Genomic DNA, 16743 nt, shown 5'->3' on the forward strand with positions numbered 1-16743 from the left:
TGTTCCCGGGAAGGAAAGGAGCAGTTCCCAGGAACCAGCCTGTTCCAGCTTGAGTTCCCGGGAAGCAGGCTCTGAGAGGAGTTTAAGCGCAAGGAGATTGATTAGGTGACTATCCTTGGGGTGGACAGCAGCGGCAGGGAGGGAAGAAGCGGCGAGGGGCCCAGCCTGTCCCTGGGCCCCTCCCTGCCTCTCTGGACAGTGGCTTCAGCAGATGCAGAGGGGAGTCCCATTCACCGGTCAGCGGGCACAGCTGCGGGAAAGGGGTGCGGCGTGGGCGAGGCCAGCGCCTCCTCTGACCAGGCCTCACTGCTCTGAACTGTCCGGGCTCTCCCTGGGTCCCCTGCACTCTGGTCCCAGCCTCTCACCTCCTCCAAGCGAACCCTGCTTTCGTCTGCTCCACTCATGACTTAGCGAGGAATCGACATCCTGAGCTTCCAAAGCAGCAGAGGTGAGAGCAGGAAGCTGACTGCAGAAGGAGGTGTGCGGGGGCCAGATCACGGGTCGTCTGTTCTTTGCCTTGCAGACACCCCTCATCTCAGCACTGCATGCCCAGGAGTGACTGTCCAAATCCCGGAGGAGGAGGAAAGGCTCCCAAGTTACACCTGCATTTGCAGAAGGCCCAAGGGCATCGTTCAAAGGACTGGTTAGGGCTGGAAAGAGTCTCTTAAAGGATGAAGCCAGATTCAAATCCAGGCCCTCCACTGACTTGGAGAGCCCAGAGCGAAAACAAACACACACAAAAAACAACCAAGCAGGTAATCTCAGTACTGATAATCTAAGTCAGCAGGAGAAGAATCAGTGGAATACCAAATGTTTTCCTAGAGGATGAGGTGACTCCCCCACGTTAGGTTACTGTCCTCCGGCTTTTCATTTAAAAAGTTTCCCTGGGGCACCAAGGAGAAAATATCATTTTCAAAATATTTGCAAAATCTGGTGTGATGTAGTAAGTAGATTTCAAAACTCTGTCTTTGTTTTATAAGTGCAAGAAACACAAAACTTAATCTAATGTTAAAAAGACAGGGGACCAAAAATGGCATCACTTAGGTTAAGAGCCTCAAGTGAGTAAACCAAGACTTAGTACCTAATATCCAACTGCATTTTCAAATCTCCAGAATTGTAACCTTTAACCCTTTCAAACGTGGCGAGTTTCTCAGTCAGCGCTAGGAAATTTACTGAACAGACCCCATCCAGGTGACCTTGCCGAAAACAAAGGATTCTTTGCTAATAATTTCCTTTTTCTACCCCCTGTCTTTAAACGCCTTTCCTTTCCTGGAGCCTTTCGGAGCCCCCCTCTACTTGCTGGAGGGGATACTGCCTGAGACATGAATCGATTCTGAAAGCCAACTAGATGTTTGAATTTTACTCCGTTGAATTTTTGTTATGTAACTCTAGACAGGTACTGCTTGTGCTTTCCCCAGGGCTTATGACTTTGGAACAACTGATCTAAATGTCGCCAACTCACAGAGCACCTGGATGGGGAAGGAGGAGGCTGGGGGCCCAGGCCTGCTCCTGCTTCTGTCAGGTGTGTTACCTCAACTCACACCCTCTACCTGAGCCTCAGGTTTTTCACCTCTAAAAGACAGGGATTCCAGCTCTAAAGCTGTAAATTAAGATATCACAATAACGGGGCGCCGGGTGGCTCAGTCGGCTGAACATCCGACTCGTGATTTCTGCTCAGGTCTTGATCTCAACGGTTCGTGGGTTCAAGTCCCGCATTGGGCTCTGCACTGACCGTGCAGAACCTGCTTGGGATTCTCTCTCTCCCTCTCTTTCTGTCCCTCCCCTGCTCTCTCTCTCTCTCTCAAAAATAAATAGATAGATAGATAAATAAAAATAAACCCAAGGGGTGCCTGGGTGGCTTAGTCGGTTAAGCGGCCGACTTTGGCTCAGATCATGATCTCACGGTTTGTGGGTTTGAGCCCCACATGGAGCTCTGTGTTGACCGGGTGGAGCCTGCTCGGGATTCTGTCTCCCTCTGCTCTGGGCTGACAGCTCAGAGCCTGAAGCCTGCTTCGGAGTCTGTGTCTCCCTCTCTCTCTGCTCCTCCCCCTCTGTCTCTGTCTTTCTCAAAAATGAATAAATCTTAAAAACATTTTTTTAATAAATAAACTTTTAAAAAATATATATCACAATACCGAAAGAAGAACAAAGTTGGAAAAATCACACTACATGATTTCAAAATTGACTATAAAGCTGCCGTAATCAAGACATTACGGACGTTGGGAAAGAAGCAACACATAGATTAGCTGCAGAAAATGTAAAGAGTCTAAAAATAGGCCCTTCGATTTTTGACAAAGACGTCAAGATAATTTAATGGAGAAAAAGACAGTCTTTTCAACACATGGTGCTGGAGAAATCTGAAATTCATATGCCACAGAAAATTGTTCTTTTCCTTTCTCACACCCTGTACAGGCTTCAGTGGTTTCCAGGGGCTGGGAGGCAGGGGTGGGCAGAAGCTGGCCACAAAGGGACACAAGGAATTTGGGGGGATGATGAAACGTCTATATCCTGCTTGGAAGGGTAGTTCCATGGCTGTATAAATCGGTTAAAACTCATACACCTGGGGCGCCTGGCCGTTCAGTCAGTTAAGTGTCCAACTCTTGATCTCAGCTCAGGTCACGATCTCATACTTTGTGAGTTTGAGCCCCACGTCAGGCTCTGCACTGACAGTGTGGAGCCTGCTTGGGATTCTCTCTCTCTCCCTCTCTCTCTCTTTCTCTCTCCCCCTCCCTCTTTCTCTGCCCCTCCCCCAATTATGCTACCCCCCAAAAAAATAAATAAATAAACATTAAAAAAAAAACCTCACACAACTGTACACTCAGTAAGAGTGAATTTTGCTATATTTAAATTACATTTTGGGGGCGCCCGGGTGGCTCGGTCGGTTTAAGCGTCTGACTTCAGCTCAGGTCGTGATCTCACGACTCGTGAGCTCGAGCCCCGCGTCGGGCTCTGTGCTGACAGCTCGGAGCCTGAAGCCTGCTTCGGATTCTGTGTCTCCCTCCCCTGCTTGCCCTCTATCTCTCAAAAATAAATAAATATTACAAACATTTTTTAAATAATATATTACATTTCCAGTTAAATTGAAAAGACCTACAATATACATAACAATTTTTTTAAAAGGCTCTATCGTTTGTACCTGGGTGCGTATATGGAGGAGAGAGAAAGAACAAGCGTGTGGTGTGCGTAGGCCCAGTTATTGCTAGAGGTGAGGATTATAAGCTTTAACTAACACTAGAAATGTTCGGTGTTCAAATTTTCTTTTTTTTAATTTTTTTAATGTTTATCCATTTTAGAGAGAGAGAGAGACAGAGCATGAGTGAGGGAGGAACAGAGAGAGAGGAAGACACAGAATCTGAAGCAGGCTCCAGGCTCTGAGCTGTCAACACAGAGCCCGACACGGGGCCTGAACCCAGGAACCACAAGATCATGACCTGAGCCGAAGTCCGATGCTTAACCGACCTAGTTACCCAGGCACACCCAGTGTTCAAATTTCTAGGAGCTGATCACCAGCTCTGACGTTCAGCCCCTCTCTCATTGGGGCTTCTCTAACATGCCCAGGCTGTCGTCCATCCCTGTCCCACTTACCCAGCCCCTGATGACCGGGCACCCCTGATCCCAGGCCTCCCAAGAGGGTTCAAAGCCCGGGATCCGGCCTTGGAGGGTCCCTTTGGGTCCAATGGCTGGGCCTTGCTGGCCTCTTGTGGCCAGAAGCAGAATTATCACATCATGACACATTAAAAATGACAAATCTGGGAGTGGGCTCAATCTTGAAGTAGCTGGGGGCAGAGAACCAGCTTGCTCACCCACTTTCCTGGGGGTATAACTTAGAGCGACCTTTTCAGCAATACATGTCAACATGTAGAATGCACGGAGCTTTGACCCATTGACCCCAGCTCTGGAAATCACAGATGATACCCTCTTGCCAAAATGTGTTTCCTCTAGTTCTAAGTACAAGAGATAAGAGGAACATTCTCATCCTCGTGTTACATGAAACCACAGGAAGGTAATCAGCCGAATCCAAAATGTGGGGCCATCTGTAGGACAACAGATCCTGTCCCTGCAAAAAAAATGGCCTGGCATAAAAACTGGGAGCGGGGAGACTGTTCTGATAAAAAAGAGATTTCCAAGATCAGAGGATATATAATATAGCCAATATAATCCAATGTATTATACATCCAATATAATATAGAGCTGTAGTTTGGATCCTGGCTCAAAGGAAACCATGGTAAAAAGACGTCTATGAGATAATCATGGGAAACGGATTCCCGGCAGCGGAATACATGATACAAAGGGATGACTGCTCATTTTGTGAAGGGGGATAATGGCATTAAGGCCATTTGGCTGCCAGGATGGTCAGGGATGTTGGTCAGCACTGGTCTGAGTTCCGTTCAGACCTGAAAGATGGGAGGCAGGGGTGGGGGCAGAGTGGAAGCAAAGGGAAAGTCTTCAAGGTGGGAAAGAGAGAAGAGAGAGATTAGAAGAAGCATGACGGGGCTGGTAGAAGGAAGGTGGTCCCGGGTGAAATGGAAGCAGGTGCAGAGATTGCACAGAACAGGTGATTGTAGACCGTGGTGAAGAAATTGGATTTGATTGGGTATTGGGGTGGAGAGGGTGTCCATGACCCCATTGCCTTTAGGGTTCCTCTGAGCAGTGCTTCCCATTGGTTGAAAGGGGGCGAGGGTGAAAGCGTGGAAACCAGAAGGAAGTCTTTTCTCACCGCAAGGTCAGAGATGATGGTGCCTGAGACGTTGATGGGGATGGGGAGGGGGAGTGGTTAGTTCCTAACTGTATTTTGGAGATAGCATCTACGCTGTTCATTGAGGATGTGGGAGACTGAATATACAAACGGGCAGTGGCCAGTCCACAAATGAGGATCGAACTCTGACCTACCACCCACAGCAACCAGTCCAGGATGTCAGACAACCTCCCCAGTAGCCATTGGCCCCAAATGCCACACTGGATCCATCGATAACTGACAGCTTCCTTCCTGTTTGTCCCCACTTCCAACTTGGAACCAATCAGAGAAAACCGGTGATGCTCCCCTCACCAGTCACAAAGTGAGCCTGGCGTTTTCACTTAACACCATGCATACCCTGGGGACATTTCCAGGCCCTGGGATTGAAGGCACTTTGCTACTGGATTCCACTGTATGGCCATCCTACCATCTTTAAAACAGCATTTCCCAGTTGATGGGTATCTAGAATGTCCCACTTTGTGGCTTCTCTCTTCCCATCACATTTTTTACTCCTAGATTTATTTCTTCTGTCTAGACCTCTCCCCTGAGTTCCAGATGGTTAGGGTCAACTATTCCTGTGATGGAAAAACCCAAAGCAGGTCAGGGAACCACTCCCTTCCAAGGCCTTCCCACCTCGGCGGGCGGTCCTTTGTTTCTCTTTCATGCTCTCTCCATGGGAGTGAGCGAGACCACCACCGGGCAGGCAGGCAGAGGCTATTCGGTGCTTCCACAACAAGGAGGTCGGCCACTGTCACTTGTTTGATGGACTGGAAGGCAGGCAGGAGGGTGGGAGAGCTCAACAGTGACGGGAGGAAAGTCTTCGGTGGCCTGATTGGAGGCTGTCACCCTGGAGAAGTTGGACATATCTCCCAGGTATGTTGTAGAACTCTATGATGTTGGAGGAAGGGGACTTGTAGACCCTCTCCCCAGCAAAACAGCAATTCATCTGATGACAATATTCAAAACCAATCATTCAAAGCCTCTGGAAATGCTTGTAAGGGCATATGGCAAATAGAGAAACTTTCATTCAAGAAAATCTACTAAATCTCTGTAAAAGCCACGCCCCCTGGCTCACCCACCCTGGAGCCATGGAGCTCCGGAAGCCCCTCCCAGGGCTGGTGCAGCCAAGGAAAGGGGCTCCCTCTCCTCCCCCCCACCCCCCAGTTCAGTCCAGGGCTCCAGATTCACTCTCCGACCCAACCGCACTGCAGAAACTCTGGTCCAGGCCATGTGACTGGCCTGGAGTCCCCAGTCCCTGTTCCGCCCAGCCCTCACTCTGGGGCACAGCTGAGAACACTGGGGCCCCAGTCGCCCCCATCCCAGCTCACTCTGCACTCACAGCAGTGGAAGCTGCGAAGACCAGGCCGGCCACCCCACCCTGCCCCGCTGCTCACTCATAGGGCAAGAGCATCACTCCCAGAAAATCTGGTCCCCACCCGGCTCAGGTGAAGTGGCCCAGGGTCCTGCCCAGAGGAAGTGGCAGGCTCCAGGAGGAGGAGCTGAGCAGCTATGCTGGAGAAGACTGGTGTCATGTAGAGTTGAAAACTCCAAGCTTGGAGGGAGATCTGGCAGATTCCCACGGCCTTCCCGGGATGGCAGACAGCTCTGGGAATCAGGAAGACTGTACCCACTCCAAGGCATTCAGAACAGCACTCAGGGTAAACTCCAAGGCATTCCCCATGCCGCACCCAGCTCTCGCTGAAACAGGTGGATGCCTCAATGGCACAAGGAACTTACCAGAACTTCGGACCCACACATACTGGACAGTAGCTACTATTCCTCAGTGGTGGCTCCAAGCAAGCCATAGGGGTTGAAATGCTATCCAAGTCAACTCTGGCCATCTGAAAGACTGTGTGCAAGCCCAGGGCTCCACCCCATTGGGAGAGACCATAGAAAGAACTCTGAGCTACTAGTTTCCGGCCGAACAGAAGGCAGAAACAAACTCTCTGAACTGTGATAGTAGCTTCTAGGCCACACGTACAACAGTAGCAGGTAAAAATCTAACTGACCTAGGGCCTTACAGAACCTTTGACCCATCGGTCGCTTAAGCGGAGCCAGAGATGTCCCCAGGTAGGCAGGTTAAAAAGCAAAAATAAGGGGCGCCTGGGTGGCTCAGAAAGATAAGCCTCTGACTTCTGCTCAGGTCATGATCTCGCAGTTCACGGGTTTGAGCCCCGTGTTGGGCTCTGTGCTGACAGCTCAGAACCTGGAGCCTGCTTCCAATTCTATGTGTCCCTCTCTCTCTGCCCCTCCCCTGCTCAAGCTCTGTCTCTCTCTGTCTCTCAAAAATGAATAAACGTTTTAAAAAAAACTTTAAGGCAAAAATGAGAGGAAAAAAATCTGAGTGGGGAGATCAGAAATTGCGTACCGAGAGTTGAGGGATGCAGGGGTGGGATTGACTTCTCAGAATTGGTTCAACCAAGTCACCGAACAAATACACAAATTACCAAGCCAACAACAATAACATCTCCCGAGGCAGGAGCAGAGGACCAGTATCCAAAGTTACTACAATATATTATTTAAAATGTCTAGTTTTCGAGAAAAATTGTGAGACATGAAAAGAAACAAGACAGCATGACCTATACACAGGCTTCACTGGAAAATTCTACTAAACATTGACAGACAAATTAACATCAATTCTTCTCAAACTCTTCCAAAAAATAGAAAAGGAGGGAACATTTACTAACTCATTTTATGAGACTAGCATTATCTTACCACAAAGCTAGAGAAAAATACCAAAAGGAGAGAAAACCCTACAAAAAAAATATTCCTAGTATACAATTCTCAAAAAAAAGAGAATACTAGCAAACCGTATCTGACAGAAAATTAAAATAATTATATACCATGACCAAATGGAATTTAACATATTTTTTTTTTATTTGAGAGAGAGAGAGAGAGAGAGAGAGAGAGAGAGAGAGAGAGAGAGGGTGCTCACGTAGGGGAGGGGCAGAGAGAGAAAGAGAGAGAGAGGGAGAGAATCCCAAGCAGGCTACACATCTAGCTTGGAGCCCAACTCAGGGTTTGATCCTACAATCGTGAGATCATGACCTGAGCCCAAATCAAGAGTTGGATGCTTAACTGACTGAGTTACCTATGTGCCCCTGATCAGTTTTCTTATGTTGCATTCCAGGGATAAATTCCATTTGGTCAGGGCTCCTGGGTGACCCTATGAGGAGCCTGATTAAGATTCTCTCTCTCCCCCTCTGCCCCTCTCCTCCCCTTGTGCACACATTCTCTCTTTTTCTCTTTCTCTCTCTCTCTCTCAGAAAGAAAGAAAGAAAGGAAGAAAGGAAGAAAGATAACTGATCAATGTAATATACTATGTTAATAGAATAAAGAACAGAAACCACATGATCATCCTATAGCTGCAGAAATGCTTTTAACAAAACCTAACCACCTTTCGTGATAAAACTCAACCGCTAGGAATAGAAGGAAATTTCACCCACATGATAAAGAGCATCTACAAAAAACTCATGAGCTAACCTCATACTTAATGGTGGAAGACGCAACGTTTTCCCTCCAGGATCAGGAATAAGCAAAGATGTCTGCTCTTGCCACTTTTCTTCAACACTCTGCTAAGGGTTTTAGCTGGGACAACTGGCCAGAGACGTGTGCCAAGGTAAAAGAAATAAAAGGCCTCCATATTAGAAAGGAAGGAGTAAAACCTATTTGCAGATAATGTGCTAGTGTATACAGAAAATTTTAAGGAATCCGCTGAAACAAAACTATTGGGGTAATACCAGAACAATATATGAAAATCAAGAGTTTTTCTATGCTAGCAATGAGTAACCTGAAATGAAACTAACAAAAAATCCATTTATGCTTGCATCAAAAAGAATAAAATACTAAGGAATGAGTTTAACCAACGAACTGCAAGGCCTCTATATGGAAAACTGTTGAGCAGTGCTAAAAGAAAAAGACCTTTTTACTGAATCATCATCTTCATACATCTTTATACAGGTGAAGTCCATCAATACAACATTCTAATTATTTTTATGCCATTGTTTTTCAAGTCAAATAGAAGAAGAGTTACCAGCGCAATACATTCAGGCTATCTCTGTATTTACCTCCGTTGTAGCTTTACAAGTGCTCTGTATTTCTTCATGTGGTTTTGAGTTACTGTCCTCCATGGCTTCACTTCAGCCTGACGGCCTCTAGTATTTTCTGAACAGATTTCTATGATTTCTGTCTCTTTATTGAGATTCTCTTTGGTGAGACACGGTCATCATACCCGTCTCATAATTCTTCAAGTATGGTTTCTTTCGGTTTTTTGAATTTATTTGTAATAGATGCTTTCAAATCTTTGTTCACTAAACCTACCCTCTGGGTCCCTTCAAAGGCAATAACTTTTCCCCCTGTTCGGGGGCCATACTTTCCCGTTTCTTTGTGCATCTCACAGTTTTTTGTGGACTCTCAGGAATATGCCAGGAGCATTTCAAAGCTTCTTATGGACATCTCATCCCCCAGACGTTCCTTTCAAGGATTTGTTTTTTGTGTGTTTCAGTTTTGGTTTTGCTTAGTCCCTTGTTCGCCCTAACTGGTAACCTCAAGGCAGTTGCAATACAATAGAATACAATTGCCAATGATTGTTTCGGTCAAATGTCTTGGGGATGAGCTGGCAAACTCTTGGATCAAATGAAGACAAGCTCTGAAAGGGACTTTTTCAGCAAACTATCAGGCAGGTCAAATAGTGACCATTCTCTGGGGATGGGGCTTTTGGGGGAGCTCCAAGCCCTTTCTGCCCGCCTCCAGTGACCACTAGGCTGTTTGTTTTTACATCCATCACAGTTGTAAGGCTGCTGATCTTTAAGGCTACCATGGATCTTGGATAGAGAGATGAGATTAGGGAAAATTAAAAAGCCACAAATCTCACTGCTGTCGCTGAGACGCGGCTGTTTTGTTTGAACGAAAGCTTCTTAGATGGTTGCAAGCCTTTTGCTGTTAATTTCCAGAGTTCCGAAAAGGTTGATTTTGATCATTTTTGCCAGCGTTCTCTTTGCCTTCATGGAGGAATGGTTTTCAGAGATTCTTGCTCCACTATTCTGGAAGGGCTTCCTTCCCACCCATTCAACCCCCACAGCATTCTCCAGAGGTGAATTATTCTAGCCCTTGTTATTGTTGAGGAAACATGCTCGGAGAGGTTACGTGGCTCACCTGATGAGGCGCAGCTCGTGAGAATCGGAACCAGGATCCGAATCTCGGTATGCCTGTGCGATTTCGGTGTGGTGCGTATCCCGACCTCTCTCCCACTGCCTCACCTCATGCAAGGTGCGCTCCAGCACCCTTTCACTCAGCCCTTAGTTCCCTCCTCCGTGCCAGCTGTTTAACCCACGGGTTTATTTAGGAACTCGCCTGTGGGAGGATTGCTCATCTCTGAACGTTGCACATAAGAAGAATACTTGGGGAGTTTTTTGAGCACCGGCAGATGATGGTTCTGTTCTAAGGTTGACAGGAGGGAGGGAAGCAGCGATGACAGAAGCTCAGGAGAGCATCCTTCCTGCTCTGTCTGCCATCAGGAATGTCAGCTCATGTCCTCCCCAGGAGAGCTGGGACACGAGGGTGCATTTCTGAGTCACACGCAGGTCAAGCTCTTTGGCGCAATCCCAGTCTGCTCCCCAGCAACGCTTGTCCGTGGTTCCCAACATCTCCCAGATCATAGAGCAGGGAATCAAAATCTGGGCGGGTGGGTAGCAGCCCTGAGCGCCAGCCCATTCTGGCCCGCAGGAACGGAAGCCCAGAGCTGAGTTGTTCAAGGACCAAGTTCTAGCATTCTAGGGAATGGGATCGCACAGTGACCGATACAGACAAAAATCCTCCCTCAGTGGAGGATTATGTTCTGGTCAGGAGGGGGCGTTTTGTGGTCCATCGGAAAGTGATAAGTACTATTAGAGACAGAGAGCAAGGAGAGGGATGGGGAATAGAAGAAAGTAGGGAGGTGACCATTTTTAAGAGGGTTATCCAGTTCGTACCCCATCTCTTCTGACCGGAAGTTCACACGGTGGTGAGGAAGCTTTGACAGTGTGCTCATGCCCTTGGAATTCACCGTCCTTATCATGTGCCCTATTGCCTAGAGAGATGGCAGAATGGCTTACTGAAGGTTTAGTTGTGGCACCAGCTAAGAGACCACACCCTGTGGGGTTGGGTTGTCATTCCACAGTAGGCAATACATGCCTGCAAACTGGGAGTGGAGGTGGTAGGGTCTTCTTGCATGTGACAAAGAATAATCCACTGAAAATGTTTTGTTTCCATCCACACACCCCTGGGCTCACTGGATTTTGAGGTTGTAGTACCCAAAGGACCGCTACTACTCCAGGGAACAGACTCATGGTTCAGGTAGATTGGAAACTGAGTCGACCCTCTGGCCATTTGGAAATCCTCACTTGCTGAACCGATAGAAGTTACTATCCTGGATGAAGTGATAGATTCCGATGAACGAGGGGAAACCGGGTGGCTTTTCCAAATGAAGCCAAGAACTGTGTCGAGAACCCAGGAGATTTCTTCAGGCACCTCTTTATGTGGCTCTGTTCAAAAATAATGGTCCGTAGGAAACTGTGCCAACTGATAGATACACCACTAAAGACATCGCTCCTGTGTTACATCTTGACTTCTGGTGATTGGCGATCGGCTATATGGGCATTCACATACGTGTATTTATACATTTACACATGTCCATGCCCATGTAGCCAACCACCGAAATCAAGACATAGGGCAGCTCCAGCACTCCAGCTGGTTCCCCTCATGTCCCCTCCGACCCAATCCCCCGCCAGAGGTAACCACTACTCTGCCTATTTTTGACTTCATATAAATGGACTCATACAGTATATATCCTTTTTTTTTTAATGTTTATTTTTGAGAGAGAGAGAAAGACAGAATGCGAGCAGGGGAGGGGCAAAGAGAAGAGGAAGACACAGAATCCAAAGCAGGCTCCAGGCTCTGGGCCGTCAGCACTGAGCCTGACGTGGGGCTCGAACTCACAAACCGTGAGATTGTGACCTGAACCGAAGTTGAATGCTTAAATGATTGAGCCACCCAGGTGCCCCCTTTTTTTTAAGTTTATTTATTCTCAGAGACAAAGCACAAGCAGCGGAGGGGGAGAGAGAGAGAGAGAGAGAGAGAGAGAGAGAGAGAATCCCAAGCAGGCTCCATACTGTCAGCATGAAGGCTGATGTGGGCTCAATCCTATGAACCATGAGATCATAACCTAAGCCGAAATCAAGAGTCGGACGCTTAACTGACTGAGCCACACAGGGCCTCATATATTCTTTTGCATCTGGCTTTTTAAACTCAGTATTGTATCTGTGAGATTCACTCATATGCGTATGGCCTTTTAATTGGTCTGTAGTATTCTTCTGTATGAATGTACCACCATTTACTTACTCATTCTGCTGTAGATGAATGTTTGGGTTATCTCCAGTTTGCGATTATGACGAGTAAAGCAGCTGTGAGCGTTCCTATACCTGCCTTTTGGGGAAAATATGCATTAGTTACCACTGAGTACATATACCTAGAAGTGAACTGTCTGAGTCACAGGGAATATGTATGTTTAACTTTAGTAAATACTGTCAAATGGGGTTTCCAAGGTGATTCTAACAATTCATTTTTTAAAAAAGATTTTATATTGAAGTGATCTCTACAGTCAACGTGGGGCTCGAACTTACAACCCCAAGATCAAGAGTCACTGCTCTGCCGCCTGAGCCAGCCAGGGGCGCGGAGTCTAGCCATTTAAGACTTTTCCTCACAGTGTTATGAGAGTTCCAGTTGCTCTGCAATTATTGTCTACACTTTGCATTGTCGATCATTTTAATTTTAGCCGACACATTATGTCAAAAGTTCAGAACCAAAAAAGAAAATCGGGGTGCCTGGGTGGCTCAGGGTGGGTTAAGCGTCCAACTTCGGCTCAGGCCATGATCTTGGGGTTTGTGAGTTCTAGCACGTCGGGCTCTGTGCTGACAGCTCAGAGCCTGGAGCCTGCCTCGGATCCTGGGTCTCCCTCTCTCTCTGCCCCTCCCCTGCTCGCATTCTGTCTCTCTCCCTCAAAAATAAATAAACTTAAAAAAAGAAAATCAGTGAATTGCTGAAGTAATAGTTAGAAGTTTATGGTGCACCCACCAAAAAGACAGTTTGCAAACGAGGAGCACTCACACCAAAACACAGAATGAGGCTCGGAGGTATAGCATCATAGAGCAGCTGCTAGAGTGTGGAGCGTGGAAGCAATGACTGCTCTTTAGCGATTGGGTACAGTATTAGAATCTTCTGAACTAAAAGGAAATTTGCTGGTGGTCGCCTCACATCAACTTTGGGGAACTACTTTGGTTTCGCTTGTGATTTTCAGAGGCACAAGCAAGGTCAAGTTAGCTTTTGCTAGTCTTGCAAAATAAGCTAAATTAAGCTTTGCTTGTATGACGACACTGGCGTTGTCAACTCAGAATTTTCGAGTCTGGTCTCCATTTGTATTTGATTTTAACAGGTGGATGCTTGTAGTATCTCATTTGCTCTTAATTTGCATTTTCTTGATGAGTATTAACGATGATCACCTTCTCAGGTGCTCATTAGCCGTTTTGATATTTTCTGAAGTACCATGCTCAAGTACCCAAAAATGAGTTGGTATTTTCCTCATTGATTTGTAGAAATTCTTCTAACGTTCTGGAAAGAAGTCCTTTGTCAACAATGTGTACAACAGGGCTGAGCTCGCCGTTGCCCTTGGCCGTGGAGCCGTTTTTTGGCACCAAGGGCGCAGCATCCGTGATGAACGTAATTCAGATTGTTTGTGACCACTGGGTACATACACTTGTACCCGTGGGATTTGTCCTTGGATGTTATCTAGACAAAAAGAATGATGAAAAACTAACTGCCTTCCAGAACAAGAGTGTGTTGCTTAAAAGGGAATTGAGACCCAGTGAAGAAGTCACCTGGAAATAAAGGCTGTGACTGAAATAAAGAATGTTTATCTTAAAAAAATTAGGAAATAAAAACACACTATTTTCAAAATGTATTTCAAGTGTATGTATTGAAAGCTTATGTACCCCACTCATTCTGAGGCTTGCCTTCTTGACCTGTCTTGACGAGAAGTTGTTTTTAAAGTTTATTTATTTGTTTCTTTATTTTTGAGAGCGAGAGAGACAGACCATGAGTGGGACAGGGGCAGAGAGAGAGGGAGACCCAGAATCCAAAGCAGGCTCCAGGCTCCAAGCTGACAGCACAGAGCCGGACGCGGGGCTGGAACTCACGGCCGGCGAGATCATGACCTGAGCTGAAGTTGGCTGCTTAACCGACTGAGCAGCCAGGTGCCCCATAAAGTTTATTTATTTTTGAGAGAGAGAGAAAGAGAGCACGAGTGAGCTGGGGAGGGGTAGAGAGAGAGAGAGAGAGAGAGAGAGAAACCCAAGCAGGGTGGCTAGATCTCAATAACGTGAGATCACCACCTGAGCCGAAACCAAGAGTCAGGCACTTAACTGACGAGCCCCCCAGGCGCCCTGAGCAGTTGCTCTCCGTTTTGATGAAGATTAACGTTTTATTTTGTGGTTAGTACTTTTTAAAGTACTCATTTGGGAGACTTCATTTACTCCAGAGCCATCAAGGCATTCTCCTACGTTTTCTTCCAGAAACTTGACTGTTTTACCTTTCACGAGTACGTCCACAATCCATCTCAAACTAGTTTTTGAGTTCGGTGGGAGGTAGGAGAGCCAGCACCTTTAAAGGAAAGGACCATTGTTTCCTCAAGGATTTGCAACGCATTCTTGACTCTGGGCTAAAAATTAGCTTCCCTGCGCACAGATTGAATTGTGCCATTCTCCTGCCTAAGTGTTTTCAATGGCAACCCGTTGTTTAGATAATGTTCAGGCTCTTGCTTAATGTATCTTAACAACACCCCGCTCGATTTGGCCACTTCCAGTTTCACAAGCCCAATCTTGTGTCCATCACCCCACTCTAAGCTTAGACACGCTGAGCAGAGCGTTCCCTTGGACACACTCTCACCTCTGAACCTTTGCCATACAGAATGCTTCTGTAGGTTACCTACTATTCAAACTTCAGGTCGTACCTCCTCCAGGAAGCCTTCTCTGACTGCACATTCCCTGTCCCTTAAGTCTAGGTTGAGTGACCTCATCATGTGCTCTCTTGTACTCCGGCTTGTAATTGTGTTCCGGGGTAACTTCTCTGAGGGGAGGGAGGCCCATTTAGTTTACATGGAAGGTGTCTCGTAAATATGATTGAACCCGTCACGGATCCAGAAAGCGGGCGCCTCAGGGAAAGAACGGGGTTACAATTCTCAGATTGAACACTTGGCGAATAGGTTAACACTTCTGAGCCTCAGTTTTCAAATCTGTAAAGTGGGGACGCAATAGTCTCTATGTAGGCCTGCCAGAAGCATCAAATAAGATGCTGCACATAAATCCTTAGCGCAAGGACAGGCGCACAGCGGACACTTTTAATATTAATAAAACCATAGGGACTCACTTTTCCCTTACGCATGCGCCGTCCTCCGTACGCCAGCTAGCCCTGCCCGGCGCGCCCCTGCGCGTCCCCACGCGTGCGCGTGTTCGACCGGAACCCCAGCCCTGGCCGGAGATGAAGGGGCGGGACCTCCGCAATACGCCTGCGCCCTGAGAGGCCGTGCGCCGAGGAGGCGGGGCCGCGCCGGCGCGCAGGGCGTCCCGGCTCCTGAGCATAAACAAGAGCGGGCACGGGATGAGGCGGCGGTTGATCCCCGGGCAGCCAGCTGCGGCCAGCGAGGCGGCGAGCGGGGCCAGGCGCCGACCCTGAGCGCACCCGACTCGCCCTCCCGCGCGCGAGCCCTCGGCCGGGGCCACCCTCCCGCCCGCCCGCCGCGCGCCCACCATGAACCTGGCGAGTCAGAGCGGCGAGGCCGGCGCCGGCCAGCTGCTCTTCGCCAACTTCAACCAGGACAACACGTAAGGCCGGGCGGGGGTTGGGGCCCGAGGCCTGGGGCCGGGCGGGGGGCCGGGTCCGAGGGCCGGGGCCGGGGCCGGGGCGGGCGGGAGCCTGAGGCCGGGTTCAGGGCCGGAGATTCGGCCTGGAGGTTCGGGGTGGAGGCCGGGGCGGGCGGGGGCGTCCCCGGGGGCGGGCCTGGAGCGTGGAGGGAGGGGCGCTGCCCTCGGGGACCCTCCGGGCTCTGCGCTGGAGCTGCGATCCCTGGGCGGGGAAAGTGATGGAGATAAGGAGGCTTTTCACCCACCGACGGATAGGTTGCTTTACCTTTTGGGACCTCCCTTCTCACAAAGTTGGGGCAGAACTTTGTGCCTTGACTTGTTGTCCCAGCCGCTTCTGGAGCAGTGAGCGTGGGTTTCTTCCTCGTATCCCACCTGCCCTTCTCCCTCGGCCCTCTTCCCCCCACTCTTTCCCCTCTTCAGGTCCTTCTTGTCTCTTCAGGCCCTTCTCCTTGTCTCTTCATTATCTTAGTGCCCTTTTCCTTTCTTTCCCTTTCTTCTTGTCTCGTTGTTCTTTTTTTAGGTAACTTCGATGTCCTGCCCGAGCAAGAAACAAACTTAGCCTTAATCCTGGCCTCTGATCTGGGGAGAAACTGAGTCAAGGGGGATGTGGCAGAGAAATACCTGAGGAGTCTTGGTGCTTCAGGGAACGGGCCCATCCTTAGGGAAAGAGAGGCCCACTGATGCCAACCCATGGATTTGGAACGCTGTTTGTCCAAACGCCTATGGGTTTGAAGCTGATTCTTCAGAGGCTGTCTCGGTGACCTGTGAGGATAGTTACTAGATGAAGTTTCTGGAGAAGGAAGGAGCTGTGGAAGGGAGGAGAGCCATCTTGGGAAGTGAGTAAGAGGAAGTGATGTAAGTGAGGAGGAATGGGTCATTGGCTTCATAGTAAGTAGTTGGTCGAGTTGTTGCTGGCGGAATGGAGTCAGCAAAGTAGAAAATGAGATATTTTTTATTTTTTTTTAATGGAAGAGTTCATTGTAGAATGGCAAGCAGGCATCAAGTCCGTGGCATGCAGCGGGTACTCGGTAGCGCCTCCCCAGAATTGTGAGGTTAGTG

The 16743-nt window shown here is 48.2% G+C and overlaps 2 protein-coding genes and 1 long non-coding RNA gene across 5 annotated transcripts in view; 2 read left to right on the top strand and 1 right to left on the bottom strand.

Moving 5' to 3' along the window:
- Positions 1-100: 100 nt before the first annotated feature.
- On the bottom strand, positions 101-15291 carry LOC123382496. Its single transcript, XR_006590937.1, has 4 exons — positions 15191-15291; positions 14355-14425; positions 12113-12196; positions 101-602 (listed from the first exon to the last, which is right to left on the bottom strand). It is a non-coding gene; the product is annotated as an uncharacterized LOC123382496 (long non-coding RNA).
- On the top strand, positions 13076-13667 carry LOC123382495 (NADH dehydrogenase [ubiquinone] 1 beta subcomplex subunit 1-like). The gene has a single exon (XM_045047412.1). It carries the CDS (start codon positions 13403-13405, stop codon positions 13652-13654), a length of 252 nt encoding a protein of 83 aa, XP_044903347.1. The 5' UTR covers positions 13076-13402; the 3' UTR covers positions 13655-13667.
- A 98-nt stretch (positions 15292-15389) lies between the features above and the next one.
- WIPI2 (WD repeat domain, phosphoinositide interacting 2) overlaps positions 15390-16743 on the top strand; it is a 39464-nt gene continuing 38110 nt past the window's right edge. The window contains exon 1 of one of the 3 annotated variants that reach the window (XM_023247106.2): positions 15390-15645. In XM_023247106.2, the coding sequence (XP_023102874.1) occupies positions 15572-15645 (74 nt within the window). In that variant the 5' untranslated portion in view covers positions 15390-15571. The remainder of the gene's footprint in view (positions 15646-16743) is intronic. The other 2 variants (XM_023247105.2, XM_023247107.2) reach the window with 2 other exon arrangements.

This window comes from Felis catus, chromosome E3, assembly GCF_018350175.1.
Source record: "Felis catus isolate Fca126 chromosome E3, F.catus_Fca126_mat1.0, whole genome shotgun sequence".
NCBI classification, from domain to species: domain Eukaryota; kingdom Metazoa; phylum Chordata; class Mammalia; order Carnivora; family Felidae; genus Felis; species Felis catus.

What these genes read in the sequence shown, in the direction of transcription:
- LOC123382495 (XM_045047412.1), top strand. Translation starts at nt 13,403, where the DNA reads ATGTGTACAACAGGGCTGAGCTCGCCGTTGCCCTTGGCCGTGGAGCCG.